The 19,297-nt window shown below is 38.3% G+C and overlaps 1 protein-coding gene across 2 annotated transcripts in view; it reads left to right on the top strand.

Annotated features, from left to right (window-relative positions):
* Positions 1–19,297, top strand: part of KDM5A (lysine demethylase 5A) — a 52,519-nt gene that overhangs the window by 11,399 nt on the left and 21,823 nt on the right. For both annotated transcript variants that reach the window (XM_009679844.2, XM_068946960.1), the window contains exons 6-17: positions 1,004–1,109; positions 1,682–1,770; positions 4,886–5,044; positions 8,491–8,610; positions 9,665–9,823; positions 11,428–11,609; positions 13,399–13,561; positions 14,960–15,079; positions 16,349–16,543; positions 16,644–16,825; positions 17,092–17,216; positions 17,465–17,615. In XM_009679844.2, the coding sequence (XP_009678139.1) occupies positions 1,004–1,109; positions 1,682–1,770; positions 4,886–5,044; positions 8,491–8,610; positions 9,665–9,823; positions 11,428–11,609; positions 13,399–13,561; positions 14,960–15,079; positions 16,349–16,543; positions 16,644–16,825; positions 17,092–17,216; positions 17,465–17,615 (1,751 nt within the window). The remainder of the gene's footprint in view (positions 1–1,003; positions 1,110–1,681; positions 1,771–4,885; positions 5,045–8,490; positions 8,611–9,664; positions 9,824–11,427; positions 11,610–13,398; positions 13,562–14,959; positions 15,080–16,348; positions 16,544–16,643; positions 16,826–17,091; positions 17,217–17,464; positions 17,616–19,297) is intronic.

Genomic DNA, 19,297 nt, shown 5'->3' with positions numbered 1-19,297 from the left:
AAGTTCTTGTTTTCAGGCTTTTCTCAGGAAGTTGTTTTTCTTGTTGTTTTTTTATATACAGAAGAGTGAGATGTGATCACCGTGAGTTTTAATGAAAGCTGTGACTGAGTGTCTGCCCCAAGGGAGCTTATTTCATACGTGGTATATCAGGCCATAATTCCGTAGAGAGTAGCTGGTGAAGTATCATCAGTAAGTTTCTTGCTTTAGAATTGGATACCTGCCTTCTAAATTCATAGGCTTACTGAGATCTTTTAAAATCACTGAATTTCAGGACTGTGAATAAAAAAAAAAATTGTGTGGCCTCCTATACCAGCTCGGAAAGGATTTTCAAAGCTTAGGGAGGCAGCATAAGAAAAATACCAAGGTGATTGCACTGCAGATAAAACGGGATATGGAGGTTCTTTCTGCTGTCAGGGTAGTGGCAGTGATGTGGGAAAATGAGCCTAATCAGTAATGGGAAACAGGAAGAAGATCAGTTGAATGAGATACTTCAGAGAGCAGCTGAACACTGTCCGGAGCGTGGAGTTGTGTCACTTAATAGGCCTTTTCATCTCTGAGACTGTAATGGCCTTGTGAGTAGCTGTGATCTGAGAGAAATGTAGTCATAACATTTCATCACAAATCAACCCCAGCCAAACTTACGGAAACATACAGATTGGAACTTATTAGCGTTACATTTATGTATCCGCTTAAGGAAGCAGATAAAAGCTCCTGTTGAAACAGGGTAGGTGTTAATGTTGAAATCCTTTTTCTGTATCGTGGTAATTTTGGAAAACACTGCTGTGGCATTCTTACTTATTGCTACATTTCAGACCTGATCCTCTTGTTTGCTGCGTAGGTGATCTTTGGTAGTTTATTTGTGATACTACATGGGAAGTGGACCCCACCTCCTTTTTCATTGCTGGCTTTAGGAAGAAGATCATGCCTTGTATTTCCTTTCTTCTGATGAACTGATGTTGGTGTTATGGGAGAGTAAAGTATGCTGATGTGGTCTTATTTTTAGGCAGAAGCAGGAGAAATGAGTAGAAATACTGAACTAAAGAAGCTGCAGATCTTTGGAGCAGGACCCAAGATGATGGGACTGGCTTTGGGAGCAAAGGATAAAGAGGGTAACTAAATCTGGGTTTATCATGTATGGAGCAAAATAGCCTGGAACAGACTTTTAAATCTTCCTGCACCTCTCTAGAGACGACAATAAGAAGTAAGCAAGTCGTCATAACTGGAAAAAGAAAGCTAAGTATTTTAGGGTTTAATTCATGAGAAAGATGTACAGGACACTTCATGTAACTTGGCATAGTTTCAGCTCTCTATGTATTATATAGTAATCATAATGATTAAGCTCTTTTTGCATGTACTGAGGACCTGGAAATGAAAACAAATTTTAAAAATTTTGACACTGTTCATACCAAGTGCTCAAATTATGAGTGTAATTTACACTGTTTCTTGAGGCAATTGGATCACCTGTGAGGATCAGCAAAATATATTTTTTCCCCCCCTAACCCCTGTTAATTTTAGATTGGCACACTTGACCAGATATAGCAAGGCATTCTGGCCTCCTCTGAACTATAAGATGGTTTCTAATATGTAAAGCAGGACGCCAGGGTGGACGTAGATGTTGGTTTTGCAAATTGAATCTATCTTTATGTGATATTAATAACACTTAACTTTATTTTACTTCAAGATGAGGTGTCGCGAAGACGCAAGGGAACCAGATCAGAAGCATTTGGAATGCAGATGAGGCAACGCAAAGGAACCCTTTCTGTCAACTTCGTAAGTTTGATTCCTTTGCAGAGGTGTCTGGTAATACAAAATTCATTTATTTACTGAGATTATTAAGGAGTTTTTTTATTTTTTGTTCTTTGAAAAAGAGGAATGGCTATAACCTGCAGCAGATTATCCTGTTCGTGTGGGAAGAATGAACAATATTTTGAGCAACGATATATGCTTTAGGTGGAGATTTTGGTTTTGATCCTTCAGACAGAAAGGTGGTTATAACATGAAGGTACTTTCTGACCATGAATTCAGTGCCTTGCTTTGCCACATGATTTTTACATGTCTTCGTCTTCGGCGCCTTACTTTCTGTCTATTTCAGCTCCCCTTTTCTAGAAGAATTATAATACTACTTCTTCTTTAAAAGGTATTTTGAGGTACATCAGTACTATGGCGTTTCGTTTTTTACAAACTCCATCTGTCTTTATCCCAAACTACTATTTTGTATTTAAACTAGCCATTTCATTTCATAAGCCCATCCAGGAGAAAATTAACAGGAACCATTAAGGGGAAAAATGAAATGTTTAGCACTCTGATATTTGAGCTTGGAAAAACAGTATATAGATGTTCTTAATTGCTTTCATAGTTCGTGTGACTTTGGTTTTAAGCTGCCATAATTTAGCATATGTACACAATTGTGAATGAAGATGCAGGCTTTTGATGTCTCAAGAAATAAGGTTTTATTATAATAAGGTCTTGAAAAACTAATAATTGGGATGTACTTTTTCTCTTATTCTGAGAACACTTAAAAGAGTTTGTGGTTATTTTAAATTTTAACCATAGAAAGCCAAGGCAATGAAAAGTCTCAAGTAATCACATTTTTATATGCAGATATGCCTCCTGAGAAAAAACATATGGGAGGAGTTGGATACTTAAAAAACAAGTCACTGTACCATTGTAGTTAAGTTAGAATTTGTATGACTTCTTAAACTTGATTTTTTTTTTTTTTTTTAAATTATGTTGCTTCCTCGGAGCATATGGTATTCCTAGGCTGTGTAGGGTGTTGCGATCGTTTTGTTTTTTGAAGTATGCTTACATTTACTTTGTCTAGTCTCTGTTTCTTTGTAGAAAACAGTACTTGTTTCCTATTTCTATTTACCCTCATTCCTAAGAGAAAATGAAAATACTGCAGCAACAGAACTGCTGTTTTGCAATTGTAGTGCAATAACTGTAACCTTGTGAAATTCTGTGACTTGGTACCATGTAGGTCCTCATTTGTTTTGTTTAATACTTGGATGAGAGACCTTCAAGGAAAGTAGCCTTTGAAGTGCATGAGATACATTAGCCATATACCTTCTGTCTGAAAAAGTGTGCTGCGGTTTTATTTATACTTTTCCCTTATTTGTTTATTTTATGTTTATGTAAAATGGTAGCTGTGAAATAATGTATACCTCCTTTTACTTTTTATCCCCTCATATCTTGAAATATATAACTATATATAATCTTAGTCTTGCTGTGTTTTAATTGTATAGCTGGAAGGCTTATTTTTGGTTACTCTGTAATCAGAGATCTGCTTGTTGTGAATATATATTTCAGTGCAGACTTTATATTTGACAAATCATGACATGGGCTGATGTAGAAAAGATGGTATGTGTTCATATGAATTTGGAGGGAAGAAGGTATTATCAGCAAGAGAATAATTCCAAGGTAATGCGTTTAACTTTGAGAAGAGGACCTGGAAGTGTCTGCCCACCAGCTGCTCTTCTCTTTATATACCTGCAACAAAAGTAACTAGTTTAATGCCTAAGACAGACGTGATCTTCTGTGAAGGTTGAATTTAAAAAAAAAAAAAAAAAGTGGAAAATGGTTGATTTCTTAATAGAACCACGTTATTTTTAAAATTGTTTCTTGAGAAATTCACTGAGCAATCTTCTATTTGAGAAGTGTATTACTGCCTAGCTAGGAAGTTGCGTACTTGACTAAGCTGGCATAACTAAGATGGGGCTGACTTCAAGTACTTGACACAACTATGTGAACTTAATCAGCTGAAAAGCGAATGCTTTTTTGTGACAGTTTGACTTTAAAAAAAAAAAAAAAAAAAAAAAAAGTTGGGGGTTGGAAACCCTCCCAAAACAAGCCTGCCCCTTCTGGTGGATCTTTGAGCTGTATGGGGGAAATTAGCATAGCCTGAATTGCGTGGTGACTGAGGGGAGTAGTGGGAAAATTTGGAGCAAGTGTTGTTCATGAAGTGTGTGGTGGTGTTAAATGCTTATACGTAGGATAATTTTTAGCTGTGGTAAAGTAATACACAATTTCATCATTCGGATTACATTGCACATCTTTAGTTCTCTGGTAAATGTGTAAATGTTAGTTAAATGTTTTCACCTGAAGATACTTAATCCTGTGAGTGTCTTTGGAAAAATACATGAGGCAACAGCAAAGAGAACAAAAGCTGATGATGTTCCTCTTGGTCCCTGAGGATACATCCTAGTGATGTTCCTATTAAGAGGTGGTCTTGGACAGACGCCTTTAATAAATATTTATTAGAGTATTGGGATTAATATTTCTGTCCTGTTATTTGGAGTTCTTAGGTGTTATTTTGGAGAAAATGAGAAAGAAGTAAGTACCTTTAAATGTGGTTTCCTTTCCTCCTTGAATTTTTAGGTTTAATTCTGTAGGTATGGTTTTTACATCATATTTTTTTGTCCGTTGCAAAAATTATCACAGTATTGTTGCTAATGGTAGAATGTATGTTTCTGAAATAGTTTTTGGAGTTGCTCTTTGGCCATGTGCTCTCTGTAGGGATTTAATTTGTATTATCTTTCATTACTGAGGCCTGAACGAGAGAGAACGTGAAGTTCTAAACATCATAACCTACTCTTCTGCCTTAGAATGCCATAAATGAACTACTGCTTTGAGTTATATAGAAAATAACTGTCCATGTGAATTGGATAGTTATTGTCCAACTTCTGTACATTTATCTTTAGCCCTCAACTGCATGACTGCTTTGGGAAACTGAAGCACAATTGATAATTACCAAGGCTTCTCAATGACCAAAGGAGATTACATTAAGTCCATATATCAGACTTTGGCATTACACCTTTTATTCCTTTAAAGAAGGCGTGTGCTGGATGAGGAAGCTTTTTGCAGCTTGTTTTGTTTTGTTTCTCCACAGGTTGATCTGTATGTTTGCTTATTCTGTGGCAGAGGAAACAACGAGGACAAACTGCTACTGTGTGATGGGTGTGATGACAGCTATCACACTTTTTGCTTGATTCCTCCTTTACCTGATGTACCCAAAGGTGACTGGAGGTGTCCCAAGTGCGTTGCTGAGGTATGGTTTCAAGAACTATTCAAACTTTGAATGTGTACTTGTGATTCTGAAAAGGTCAGCACCAAGAGCTGTTCAGCTCCCACTGCCGTTCCATCTGAGTAGAAGCTGTGTTTTGTTTGGAGTACTGTAAAGGTGAGCTGTGAATTTCCAGCTGCTCTTGGCTCGTTGAACTATAGGAAGAGATGAAAGAAGAGATGGAAATGTCACTTCCAGAGCCTTCGTATGACCTTTGTTTATTATATTTCTGTGTGAAAGCTAAAACTTTAGCCTTTGTATGCTAAGAGCCGAAACTCAATTCGATGAACTGGTAATGGAAATTAGAGTGAGCAGTAGGGCTATTGAAAGTCTATGGCTGGAGGGGGTAACAAAAGAGAGAAATGTTGTAAGGGTTACAATAGGTGATTCAGCATAAGGATAAGGTATTTTCTAAACTATGAAGTAATCAGTCTGTTACTTGGGCATAACAGAGCTTCGTTTATTGGTAAATAATTATGGCATTTCTCTAATTGTCTGTTATCTGGGATACGTTCGGAACAGCTTGTTACAGAAGGTGAAGGAACCAATTTAAAAAGTAGCTATTTTAAATTTGGTTTAGTCTAAGAGAAAAAAACTATTGAGGCCTTGAAAGTGGAAATTGATTTGAATTTATTTGCTTGAGAAATAGAAGTTCATATGTCAAGAGGAACGAGATCAACAGCCTAAAGGCCATGGACATCATTTGGTTTTCTTGATATTTGTCTTTAAAAAAGCAGATTTCAGCAAGTTCAGAAAATGGGCAGATACTCTGAGGAAAGAAGCTTACTGTTTCTAAGGCTGCAATTTTGTGATTAGCTTGAACTTTTTACACTGTACTTTTCCTGAAAGGGGCTATCACACATTCATACGCCCACCCTGCTGGCTGTGGGCTTCTGCTGTTTCCTTTATGGTGGTCTGAATGGTTGCACAGACAAATGATGAGGTGGATTAGCTCACTGATCTCTAACCCTCTGTCCGGAGAGATTAGGTTGTCGGATGAACTCACGCGAATACTGTTATGAGAGGTGGAAATTCAGTCACAGGCAAGGGAGAGGATGGGACTAACCCTTTGAGCTTGCAGCTCACAGAGTTGATTTAGCTGCTTCTTAAACCTTCCCTTAAGAAAGAACCTTGAAGGAATATTAGCGAGCTACACCAGTCCAAAGTGTTGAAATGTGAAAACCCATGCGAAATGTCAGTAATAGTAGTATTAGTAGTAAAAATGGAGATACATTGTTGCGAAGGTTAAATCACACATGTAGGAACAAAATCAGGAAAATTAGGGTGCAAGTTAAGCTGCTATTGGCAAGTGATGCAAAAAAGTACTTGAAGAAAAGTTCTGTAAATACATTGAAAGTAAGAAGAAGGGGAAAAGCGTAGGTATATTATGTAATAGGAGAGTAAGCAAATAAGAGCATGAAGAAGTTTGAAATACTCAGCAGTGCTTTTTTTTGCCTCAGTTTTTACTATAAAGGTTGATTGTGTGCAGATGCTTAATGTAATGTTAACAGCGGGATGCCAAAGCAGGCTAGAATAGAGGAATAGCACGATAAAGATTGTTTAGATGCATTCAGGTCAAAAGCATTTGACAAGCTTAAGAGTACTTACAGCTAACTAAAACAATCTTTGAACTATTAGTGGTTATCTTTGAGAAGTTATGGCCTAAAGATGAGGTATCATTGCTCTGATTTCAAAATAAATTGCTTAAAAGAAATGAACAGCTTCTGAAACAAAAAGCATCAGAAGAAAGATCTGGTGGTAATAAACATTGAGGGAATTTAAGAACAGATCATGTCAAATCAAACTCACTCTCTTTTTATGGCATACTAAGCTTGAGCAAAAGGCAAAGTAGTAGTGTGATTTTAGGGTGGCTGCAGACTACATGGTACAGGCTACATCAGTCCTTTCTGATGTTCTCATAAGCAAAAAAGAATGCAAATAGTCTAGATTACATTAGTATAGAGCTGATTATTCAACTGCTTGAAAAATCATCTTTGAAGAAATTGTTAACATACAGTTGCCAGTCTGGAAGATAATATTGAGGAGGTTCTGTCTAGGGTTCAAAATTAATTCAGTATGTCCTTCAAGAAATTTAAAGGGTAAAACGGGGAGAGAGAGAGAGAGAGAGAGAGAGAGAGAGAGAGAGAGAGAGAGAAAAGTGAAATTTGACCGTTATCTGGAAGGTGCTGTCATAACCTTGAAGAGCAGGATTAGGGTTAAAGTGATCATGATAAATTTGAGAAATAGTTTCAGATAAAAGTTAATACTTAATACAGGTAAATGCTATGCATGGAAAGAAAGTGTTGAGTGCAGGTATACACAATAGGGAATAAATAGTTAGAGAGCAGAGCAGCATAAAAAGGGGATCTTGGGTTTATGACACCTAAATGGAATAGGAGTTGATGGTGATGTTGCAAAAAGGGCATATGCTGTTTTGGGGGTAAGTTATTAGGTTCTTGAATTTGTTTGAACCAATGATAATACATCATCAGTTGAAATTTCCAAGAAGGATGGTTAGATAATAAGGAAAACTTTCAACGAGAAGGAGAAAATAACGTTTTGATAGGTTGCTTATGGAGGCTGTAGATTCTCTGTTGCAGGCCACATTTGAGAACTGCTCTGATAAATATTGGGCATAATCTAATGATAGTTTTCTCTGAGGAAAAGAAACTACCAACTTGAATTCTTTTCCAGTCCTATTTCACTATGACTAAAAAGCTGATCATCAATTTTGTCATGTTTCTGTTCGAATATATCTTATATATATAAAAATTGTCAGATACAAAGGGGAGGAAATAGACATTTTGGAAATAAGTGAGGAGAGCAGTAGAAATGTGATCGGGTTGCTTTTTGCAGTCTGAGATAATTGTGGATAAAACAGTGGTGGCCCCATGAAGTTCTTCTGTGTTGGATGAATGATGCCTGTTATTAGCTGTTACAGAACTTATCCCAAGCAGCTGATTAATGTTATCTTAATATCTTCCTGCTCTTGCCTCATGCTTTCATGGTGCCAAATGAGTTGATGACTTGGTGATTTGCTAAAACTAAAGCACTTGTGGGATTTGCTCCTGTGCAGTTTTTCTGCAGGTGCTCGATTCCACTGCGTCTCAGAAATCCCTGAAGACTGTCTTAAGTTTCTTCCTTGTGCTCTGTCTCACTGCTGCCTGCAGCAGTAGATGACAAGACTTAGTTTTGGACAGGCAAGCAAAAGCACATAGCGTTGGAGTTTACCATGTTAATTAACTTCCCTTATTCTGTTCTGTTTCCATTGTGGTAGGACTTCCTCATCTGAGAAAAGCACTCAAAACTGATAGCTTGTTGTGTTTGGTAAGGACTCAGATGGACACTGTTTTTTTTTTTTTTTTGCTAAAAGTGCGATTGCTTGTCAAAATCTGATGCAGGGAACAATATTTGTATGCTGCCTCTTCCAGGAATGCAACAAACCCCGTGAGGCATTTGGATTTGAACAAGCTGTCAGGGAATATACTCTCCAGAGCTTTGGTGAAATGGCTGATAACTTCAAGTCTGATTATTTCAACATGCCGGTCCATGTGAGTTTCAACATTTGTTGTGTTTCCTTGTAGGGTAAAAAGAGAAGTGGTATCAGCTGATGCTGAATTTCTGCTGAGGCATCTTAGCTTTGTTTTAAAAGGCACCATGAGCTTGAAACATGTAAACAAATGATTTAGCTTTCTAGTATCTGGTCTCATTTCAACTTAATTTCACCCTCTTCCTATGATAAATAGATGGCTTTACTGCTTGTTAGGGGGTAGCTTTGTGGGTCATACTCCATTTAAGCTCTTCTTGATTAATTGAAGTGAATGTATATAATTGTTCTTGTTTGGCAAAGGATTGTTTCTCTAGTCCTTCCTGCGTGTTTTATCTTGGTTTAGTTTGTTCAGAGGATAAATCCCCCTTTCTTGCAGACAAGTCAATAGACTGAGTCTGTCTGATAATCAGCTTTTTTGGTTCTGCACCTCAGCAACACTTTCAGAATGGACATGTCTGTTCTGGCACACCTTGATTCCACTGTCCTCTAGACTGCATGCAGCATCGAACTTCTCCCTTAAGGTTTCTTTGGTAATTCATAGGTGTTCTTGTCAATGCTTCCACCTTGTAAGCACGCCAATTTATAATGTAGCTAGAAGCTGTGATGAGCTGCATGAAAACTGCATTCTCTTGAACACAATTCCTTATCTGAATTTCATTGCTATTACTCAGAATTTTTGGTTGTTATCCCCTGAAAAAGTTTGGAATATGCAAGCAGTTTGTTCTGGTTGCTGCTCAGGTTCTGCTGATTGTGTCCTCCTCCATTCTTTGTTGTCAGGATTTTTTTTTTTTTTTGGTTAAAGCTGTACTTCCAATAACCCCATTTTCTTTTTTTGTCCATCCCGTCCTTATAATGTGGCATCCTGTTTCTATTATATTGCAACCACTGCTAAGGAATACAAACCAAACTGCATGACTTTAAAGAGGTGGAGGGGTGAGAGGGAATGGCCTTGGTGCCTCAAAATCCCTGAGGGGTAGTAACAGTGTTATGACTTAAATGATAGTTTTTAGGTTGGGGCTTATCTGCACGTACCCTGATAACTTTTTCCTTTTCAGATGGTTCCCACTGAACTTGTGGAAAAAGAATTCTGGCGATTGGTGAGCAGCATAGAAGAAGATGTCATAGTGGAATATGGGGCTGATATCTCATCCAAGGACTTTGGAAGTGGCTTTCCAGTGAAGGATGGCCGACGAAAGCTGATGCCAGAGGAGGAGGTGAGGAACAGAATATGCAAACTGACCCTGTTCTTTGCTCTGCATAAGATCTCACATTAAGCATTTAGGCCTGTAATCAATGTGTTTTTTTTTAAATATAGAAATTGCTTAAGGCTTTTGTGTGTGCTTAGCCTTCCTTTTGCAGAGATATTTTAGGGTATGTTTTCCCCTCCCCCCCTCAGTCTGGTTCTGATAGTTAAGCTTTTATTCCATGATGTAGTCAACACCTGTTTTGTATCACCTAATCTTAGCAGGCAATGTGATATCTTTTGGTAAAGATGTAGAAGATGTAATAATATGTCCAAGTATAAGGAGACCGATAAAATTTTCCATTCTTATTCTGAGCGCCTTAGTTGTTTTGGGTTAGCTAATGAAACGTGATTCCAATCTCCTTAAGAGGTTCAAAATAAATAAAAATTTTCGATAATTGGATTTAGCTTGCCCCTCTTGTATAGTGTAAGAATAAAAAGATGTGGATATGCTGTCCTATTATGGAAAATAAGATGAAGATCTGATAAATATATTGCCTCTTTTCCCTCACCGCCTATAGCAATTTTATTGTCCAGACTAACTGTAGTGCCTAAATCTTCTGGCTAATTATGTTTAAATTCAGTCCAAGAAGGAGAGTAAGGGTATTTTTTCATGGTTACACAGCCCAAGGTCAATTTATGCCACTCACTGGGGGAGGTAGTTCTCCTCACTATCTATCATCTTCCACCTTTGCCTGCACCTTCCTAGCTGCACCTTTGTGTTGGCTATGCAACGATTGTTTGACTGCTTGGTGAATTGGAACCGCTTCTTGATCTGTGTATGAAAGCAGTGATTTAAAATTTTTTCTAGCCAGATCCATGAGGCCATCCAATTCGCTGTGTTGTGTTTAGTGTCAGTGCAAAGGAAACAATGGGAACATATGTCTTGATTTGACATTGAGACCACTCCTTTAGCAGCTATGGCATATGCCTAACCTGAATCAGTGCACTAACAGCCTTTTTTTTAAGGTGAAAGGCAGACTAATGCAAAAGGATGGTAGTGAGCTTTTTGGTCAGTTTGAATTCTCTGTTTTCATACAGAGCACCTTTGAACGTAAATGTGGAATTGCTTATGAGAATTTCTCATAGGGGAATTTCTCCTTTTGAGAAAAATTTCTAGCATAATGTATAAAAAAGCTCTATGCAGTAAAGTAAGCCTTTTAAAAGGTGGCATAGCAACATAAGATTGTAAAAGATGTAGTGAAACTTAAGCTATCCAGTTTCACTGAAGAAGTCTGTTTTTTGTTCTTCCTCTGGTCTTTTGTTTCATCAGAAAAGCATGAAAGCTACAAACTAGTAGGGAAAAAAAAATTTGAAGCCTAAATGTGTAGACCTTGATCCAAAGAATATGGGCTATGTTGAAATACTAGGACTGGCCTTAAATGTTAGCCTGATTAAATGCTAAGGTATTTAAGGAAGTATTTTCTAGTTGTGATGCTTCAGTGTTGTAGAATATGAACCGCTGTCTGGTACAGAAATGAATTGGCTGATCCTTTCCTTTGTACTTTTTTTTCTAAAGGGTGGTATTCCGATTGTCTTCTGACTTGTTCCAAACTTTCTCCTTTTGTTTGGCAGGATTATGCTCTTTCTGGTTGGAACTTGAATAACATGCCAATTCTGGAACAATCGGTCCTTGCCCACATCAATGCAGATATCTCTGGCATGAAGGTACCTTGGTTGTACGTAGGGATGTGCTTCTCATCATTTTGTTGGCACATTGAAGACCACTGGAGCTATTCCATCAACTACTTGCATTGGTATGGCCTCTCTTTCTCTTGCGCAGCTATCTTGCACTGCCTTGTTTGCCATTGATAAATTTGCAGTTCTACTTGAAAATACCTGCACATGCTGATGACCTCTTCTAAACAAAAAGCTAAAAAGGATGAGTATATGTTCCATATTCTGAACTGAAACTGATTAAAAGAGTACAAATACTCTTTAAGCACTTTGGTATTAACTTTTTCATTAACCTAGTGAATATTTTTTGTTTCCAAAAATCCATTGTCAGTGTAACATCGTGTTTCATGGGCCCACATTTTTTCTGAGGAAGTTCTTGATTTTGAACCGAGTTGCAGTTCGTTGATTTCTGTGTGCTTTGTGAATCAGAGTTGGTGTTCCCCTATTCTGGCATGAGGGCTGCTGCCTAGAGGCTTTTACAGGCATTGGAGCAGCAAGTTGAGCAGCAGATCTGTGTATAGAGAGAAATACTGCTGTTGATTCAACAGAAGAGAACTTTGAAAGTAATTTTGACTTTTAGAACGTTCCCAGAAATGTTCTGGTGTTTAGTTTTTGTATTTGAAAAGAAGAGTGGTGGCAAATTAATGATTTGCATTGCAGTCTTCCCAATTCATCAGGCTCGGTCAGCGTGGGCAAGGGGGTATGGGAAGCACCCCTTTGGAATGAAAAGTGTGTTGTACTTATGGTAAGGATCAGTTGATGGCCTTTAGACCATGATTGCACATCTCAAGAAGCATATATCCTGGTAAGATCTGATCCATAGGCTCAGGAGGGGGATTCATTTTGTTTAGAATTCAGTTACTGTCCTCAGCATGCTGCTGACTGGATCAGTGTGAGGGTTTTGTCAGCTGATGAATTTAGCAGCTCAGTCAGATACAGAGGAGTTTTACTAGCTATGTCCTGCCAGCAGGTGTCACTGAAGCCTGCAAGAACTAAAAAAAGACATGCTGCCCTATTCCTTATCTAGCTTTTGGTGTAATTGGTGACAAAGCTTATTAATATAGTTAGATAGTGAGTGTTATGTAAACTATTTCAGATATTTAAGTAGACCATCTTACTTGGATGTACAAGCAATAAAATTAAAACAAATAAACCTCGGCACCATAGATTCTAGATCATTACAACTTACTTTGGTAAAGCAGGACTGGAGGGACTAGAATAATATGTTCTCAAGTAATTTTTTTTTTTTTTTTTTGCTTCTTTGTCCCTTTCTTCTCTCACACTTAACTAATTCATGCCGTTAGGCATTTTCCATTTTAAGTCGAGTGGACCATGGGTTTTCAGTAGTTGGTTATGTATATTAGAAGGATTTGTTATACTTCCTCGCATTAGTATTTTATTCTTTCCACTCCTTTTTGGGTTGTATACTGTTACATTGGTTCCAGACACTGGACTTCTCCAAGCCCAATTAAGTGAGTGGAAGGAGTACCTTGATCTCTTTTCTCTTAGACGTTGGCTATGATAGCAAAGATAAACTGTGATAAACTTTCCTACTATTTCCTAAAGGAAAATAATTACCCATTTTATCCCTTTAGAGTATTGAAAATGATGATTGTCTTCCATGTTAGGCTTGTCATGGTAAAGCTGCTGGCAGATCTATTGAGAACTGTGTTGTAGAGTAATTGACTTCTCAGGTTAGAATGATACAACTGTGAAGACAACTGTTTTTGATTAAAGATATTTTGGGAGGTATATACAAAATATTTGACTTATGTGGACAGTGTTAGTTTTATGACATGTACTTTGCAGTTGAATGGCACCCTCACTTCCCTAGAAATAACGTGCTTATTACTCTGTGTTTTTTGTTAGGGGAGAGCCAAAGACATGGTATGGCGTGCCTTCGCATGCAGCAGAGCAACTGGAGGATGTGATGAAAGAACTGGCTCCTGAGCTATTTGAATCCCAGCCTGATCTCCTGCATCAGCTCGTCACTATCATGAATCCCAATGTGCTGATGGAACATGGTGTACCAGTGAGTATTACAGAACCATTTTTCACGTACATACTTTTATGGACTGATTTTTATTCTGTATTGTGTAACAGTGGTTTGGAATAACTGAAGAATTTTTGTGGTGGACTTTTACAGATCTAGTTCATCAGTTGTAGGGTGGTTTTAACAGATATTTTCTACAGTCCTTCTGCAGAAGGAAGTAGTCTCTGAAGAAGACTCACCATGAAGTTTAACTGTGAAATTCTAGAAGTGAATGTGCCAAACTTTTTAAAAAAACAAACAAACAAACAAACAAACCCAAAGCTTTATGTGAAGATATACCATACAGAACAATTGTATATTATGTTATATTTGGTCAGTGGATTTTTTGTTTGTCCCTATTAAAGGGCCAGAGATCAACATTTGGTAGTGATGAAAGCATTAAAACACAAGCTTTTGGTTGGAGGTCGCTGTTTCTGTTAACACTGACTTGCAGGATTTAAGTCCATCTAACGCCGCAGTGCTCTTTCTCCTCATGAGTTACTGTTAGTGATTTGGGGTGTAAGATTCCAGTGAAGCAAGGCTGGCAATATATGCCCACATCTTTCATTCTGTGCCTTGTTTTAGGGATTGCTTTAATTCTATGTAGAAGGCTATTGTTTCCAAAAATACTGTTACTGTTAATTGTGAAAGCTCTGGCTATGGTTATCCATGCGATTATACAAATTTATTCTTTTATTTTACCAATATGTAATACTGGTAAACTTGAAAATATGACTTTTAAAAAATGTCATGGTAATTAATCTAGCAGGTGGAGAAAATTGAAATTCTCTTTTGTAGTAGTTATTTTTGCTTTCGGGTTCCCACTGGAAAATAGTGTCATAGCAGTAAACTTGTCTGTGAAATGATTTTAGTGTCTTCTAATAGTTAAATATTTGTCTTATGTTTTGCAGAAAGCTGAGTTCTTGCAAGCTCTGCTTTCGACCATAGTCAACAGTGGCCCTTTAAGGAGCAGTCATTGTCCTTTGCTGTTGTGTTAGGGTAAACTGCTTCTCTGGCAAATTTCCCAGCAAAGCAAACTGAAGTGTTTCCAGAGGCTTTTGCACATTGCGTGATGGATTAAATGATAATCTGTTAGTTGATAATGCAGAAACATCCCTTTTGGGAGTCATAAAGAGAAATCCCTATACCTTGTATTTTCACCTGCTGGCTTTACGTATTCAGCTTTTTTTGAATAAGACTGTAAATTTGAGGATTCATTTTAAGAGGATTGAACCACTCATTACCACTTCTGTAGTGGCTATGTTAACCTATGGTGTTCTATAGGTAAAGAAAGTGTTTTCCAAATGTGTTGTTGTGATATGTTGTAACTTCTGTTGCAAGTTTCATTTTTTTTCTTCTTTTTTTTTTTTTTTTCTCCTTTATACTCACTTGTATTAGGTATACAGGACCAACCAGTGTGCTGGCGAGTTTGTTGTGACTTTTCCTCGTGCCTATCACTCTGGATTTAACCAGGGATACAACTTTGCTGAAGCTGTGAACTTTTGCACTGCTGACTGGGTCTGTTCTTTTGTATATGTTTGCCATGTCTCTACTAGGTGACCTTTACAAGGAGAACGTTAGTAACTTGTTTATCTGAAGGATAATCTTATGTTATGTTACATGTTTTATGTTTATAGTTCCAGGTACAACAGTTAGGCTGATTTGAGCTTCCTTTACAGAAAACGATTTTGATGAGCACATAATTCTGAACAGCTTCCAACCAAAACTTTTGAGTATGGTCTGTCTTTTGAGCCTTCTTCTAACCTGAACGTGGCATTTCATAGTTCCTTTAGGTTGCATTTCTGTGATCTGGGTTGGTATAGGTTAACATACGGTGTTGAATTGCTGTTGTCGTTTGAATGTTGGAGGTAGGCATATGACTGTTTTATTCTCCTTTTGTGTCAGCTCAGTGCACCTCATCGTTATATTTGTGCTTGTTTTAATAGCCATGCCACGCCAAAGCATAACTTATATGGATTCATCAGTAAGTTCTCTAGAGAAGTGTGTCCTACTGCCATCCAGGGCTAACAGTAGGAAGTTAAGATCTCATCCTTACTTTATCCATCTACCTTCTGTTTTGATGTGTTTAAGTAGAACTTCTAGTCCTTAATCAGAAAATCAGAAAATTTTAGTCGTTAATCAGAGAAGTTGTCTGCAGGGTTGTCATAGTGTCAGTGTTCTTGTTTTCCGCTGTACGCGTTATGTAATCTGTGTGTAGCCTCTGGGGAATCTGCAAAACTCACATTAGCCATGTGAGATTTCCTTTGCTTATATAAAATATAACCCAGAAATCTGTGTAGCCAATTCCTCTAGTGTGTGGGTTTTTTGTTTTTTTTTAAGTTCTGAAACAGACAAAATGGATGACATTAGTTTTGCTGAACTTTAGACCTCTTCCAGTTAAATGTCTTAAGTCCAAGCATAATGATATCCAGAGGGCAATGAATTTCACCCTAACAGAGATTGTCTTTACAGTGCCAGTTTCGCTCCACTAACGGTAAAAAGAGCTTAGGACAACTCTTAATGCCTGAAGGTTAGGCATGTAAGTTTATGGCAGATGACTCCCACCCAACATGGATACCCTCTTTGAACCTCAAAAATCTTTTGTCATTTCTGTGACATGATTTGAAGGCTGTTACAAGTGACTCTCTTCCATAAGATATTAGTCTATTTCTGAGACTCATTTTCTCTCTAGGTGTTGTCAAGGGAAGGAAAGTGGGAGATAAGAGAGTCTCTTGGAATGTCTTCCCACAATGATAGACATTATGAATTTTTGTCTTTTTCCTCTAGCTTCCCATTGGACGTCAATGTGTGAGTCACTACCGAAGGCTAGGACGTCATTGCGTTTTTTCCCATGAAGAGCTGATCTTCAAGATGGCTGCAGATCCAGAGTGCTTGGATGTAGGGCTTGCTGCCATGGTCTGCAAGGAGATGACTCTAATGATAGAGGAAGAAACACGCTTAAGGGAGTCTGTTGTACAGATGGTAAGCAGTAAAAGAGAACGCTCACTTCGCTTGCAAAAGGAAGTTTGCTTTCCCCCTCCTTCCCTGGGATCTTTATCAAGCGTCTAACCCTTTTTATTAGGGAGTGTTGATGTCTGAAGAAGAGGTGTTTGAACTGGTTCCAGATGATGAGCGTCAGTGTACAGCTTGTAGGACCACGTGCTTCTTGTCAGCTCTTACATGTTCTTGTAATCCTGAGCGTCTGGTGTGCCTATACCATCCGTCCGATTTATGTCCCTGTCCAATGCAGAAGAAGTGTCTAAGGTACGCATGATTTTTTTTCACTCTTCTCCCACATGCGATGTTTTACTGGAGGTTCACAGCTAAATACAACATTAGCTGCAAGTCCTCCTGTGACTAGGAGGAATGTTTTTATCCTCTTTCCTTCTTTCTTGCTCCCGAGGTAGAGGATATGATAACAAGTTCTGTCTCTGTGGCCTTGTTTTAGCTGGAGACTTTTAGTATAAGCAATATCCTGGCTTTTGTATGAATGTTAATACTCTAGCATTACTTTCTTTCCACATCTCCAGGTACCGGTACCCACTAGAAGACCTTCCTTCTTTGCTGTATGGAGTGAAAGTGAGAGCACAGTCCTATGACACTTGGGTCAGTAGAGTTACAGAGGCTTTGTCTGCCAACCTCAACCACAAGAAAGGTCAGACTTCTGTTGTTCATTGCAGGAGTTCTAGGACATCCTACTTCTAGTCTGTGTGCTCCTTTAATAAGATAGACAGCGTGTTGTCCTTAGTGGAAAAAAGAGCTAATCTGAAGAAGTATAATACAACACATTATTGTGCTTTTCGAATTGAAGTAGGCTGTCAGAACCTTGATTGAAGGCTTAAACAGTCTTTTATTTCAGTCTTTTATTTCTGCATACAAATTATTTATATCCTGTTGTTACAGATGTGATTGAGTTGAGAGTGATGTTGGAGGATGCTGAAGACAGGAAATATCCAGAGAATGATCTTTTCCGCAGGCTCAGAGATGCTGTGAAAGAAGCAGAGACTTGTGCTTCAGTAGCACAGCTGCTTCTGAGCAAAAAGCAAAAACACAGGTAGGACAGGAATTTTTCAACTGTTTCAGTCTATCTTGTTGCTTGCTTGGACGAAGATGTACGAACCCTGAGATCTCACTGCCTCCTAACTTTTTTCCATGTTTGCCCTTAGTGCTGTGACCCCTCGAGAGATAGGAAGGCAGATGTAAAGATGCAAAGGGCCAAAAAGCAGATGTGACTTGTGTTAAACATGTGTTTTCAGCTGACTTGCCTCCTGAAATGTGAAATACTCTGAGAGTTTGGGTTTGGTTGCTGGTCAGGGATTTCTCTGAATGTGTGTGAGTTGTAGGGAAAGACAACTGAAAGAAAAAACATAATGAAAGTAAGTCTTGACATGAATATTTATATTTTAATTAGCATGGTTAAGTACATAGCTAAAATAATGAATTTATAAAACTATTTTAGGCAAGCAAATCTGTTAAAACATTGGATTGCAAAGCCAAATGCTTGAAAGCTAGGAAATGCAAATCCTCATCGGTGAGACAAGCTTAGTTGTATCTTGTGATGAAGCATTTCTCAAAAATATTTATAATTTTGCCAGCTGTTCTCAAGTAAGATGCAGATTATTGTGACAGAGGTGAGGGATGTTACTGAGGAGTTAATAGGAAGTGGGAAGTGAAAACGTAATGTGTCTTGCAAGAATTGGCTGGGGCATGGCACCTTGGAGAGCAGAGCAGTGCAGACAGCAAAAATGGAGCCCATAGCCGTTGAGCCAGGCTTTCACTTCTTGGCAGGGACCATGAGAGGCAATGATGGATGGCCAAAAAGCAGTGACTTCTGGCAGTGGTAGACTCCCTTAGCTCTTCATGTCGTCTGCCTTGCCCGTAGCCTTCTTGGTATTGCTCTGTCCCCTGACCCTATCTCAGCGATCTGCTGGATGCGTCCGCTGTTCAGCTCTCATTGAGCCTTTGGTAATGTGTTCTCCCTTCTCCTGTATGTGTGCTGTGCACTAAATGAAGTGCACAAAAAATGATTTGATCAGGTTACCGTAATTTTTGTGGCTATGGTTGTCTGAATAACTTTTAAGAGCTTGCATTTTCTGTGCTGAATATAAGATTTGACTTCATGATCTTCTGTGTGTGTAGTTTTTGGTGTATAACTTAAGCGTTTGCAAGGAAGGGAGTGAAATACATTTTAAATTGTAATACTGCATTTGCTACACAGGGCATAATGCATCGTTATCATTTGAATTTTGAATTTGAACACTGAAATGTTACTTATCCCCAGATCTAACTGTAATACGTGAAATAACTGAAAAGCTATTATATAACCACACACACCAACAGAAGCTTCTCTGTGTGTGTGTTTGGTGTTGTGTTTTTTTATTTTTTGTTTTTGTTTTTTTGCTTGTGGAATCCAGCTCGAGTAGAGGTATGGCCACTTAGCACTCTGCTCTGTGCTGGGGAGGCAGGACTACAGGTACTGCATTGCTCTGTTCCTAGTAAAACTTAATTTTCTTGGTGGCTCCCAGGTGTTCCTGATGTGTTGTATCCTCCTCCTGCTGTTGGAGAATGTCAGCCTTCCCTCAACAGAATTGTTGATTGTTTGATGAGTTTCCAAGGTTTCCTTAAGAAGCGCAAGGGAGAGAAAGGAAATGACAACTTTTGATGGCATATCTCAGCTAAAGCTTGAAGCAGTTCCATGGGGCAAAGAAAAGGACTCTGTAGTCTGAGGGCCGTTAT

This window comes from Struthio camelus, chromosome 1, assembly GCF_040807025.1.
Source record: "Struthio camelus isolate bStrCam1 chromosome 1, bStrCam1.hap1, whole genome shotgun sequence".
Classification (NCBI taxonomy): domain Eukaryota; kingdom Metazoa; phylum Chordata; class Aves; order Struthioniformes; family Struthionidae; genus Struthio; species Struthio camelus.
This window is presented reverse-complemented; position numbering and strand designations above follow the sequence as displayed.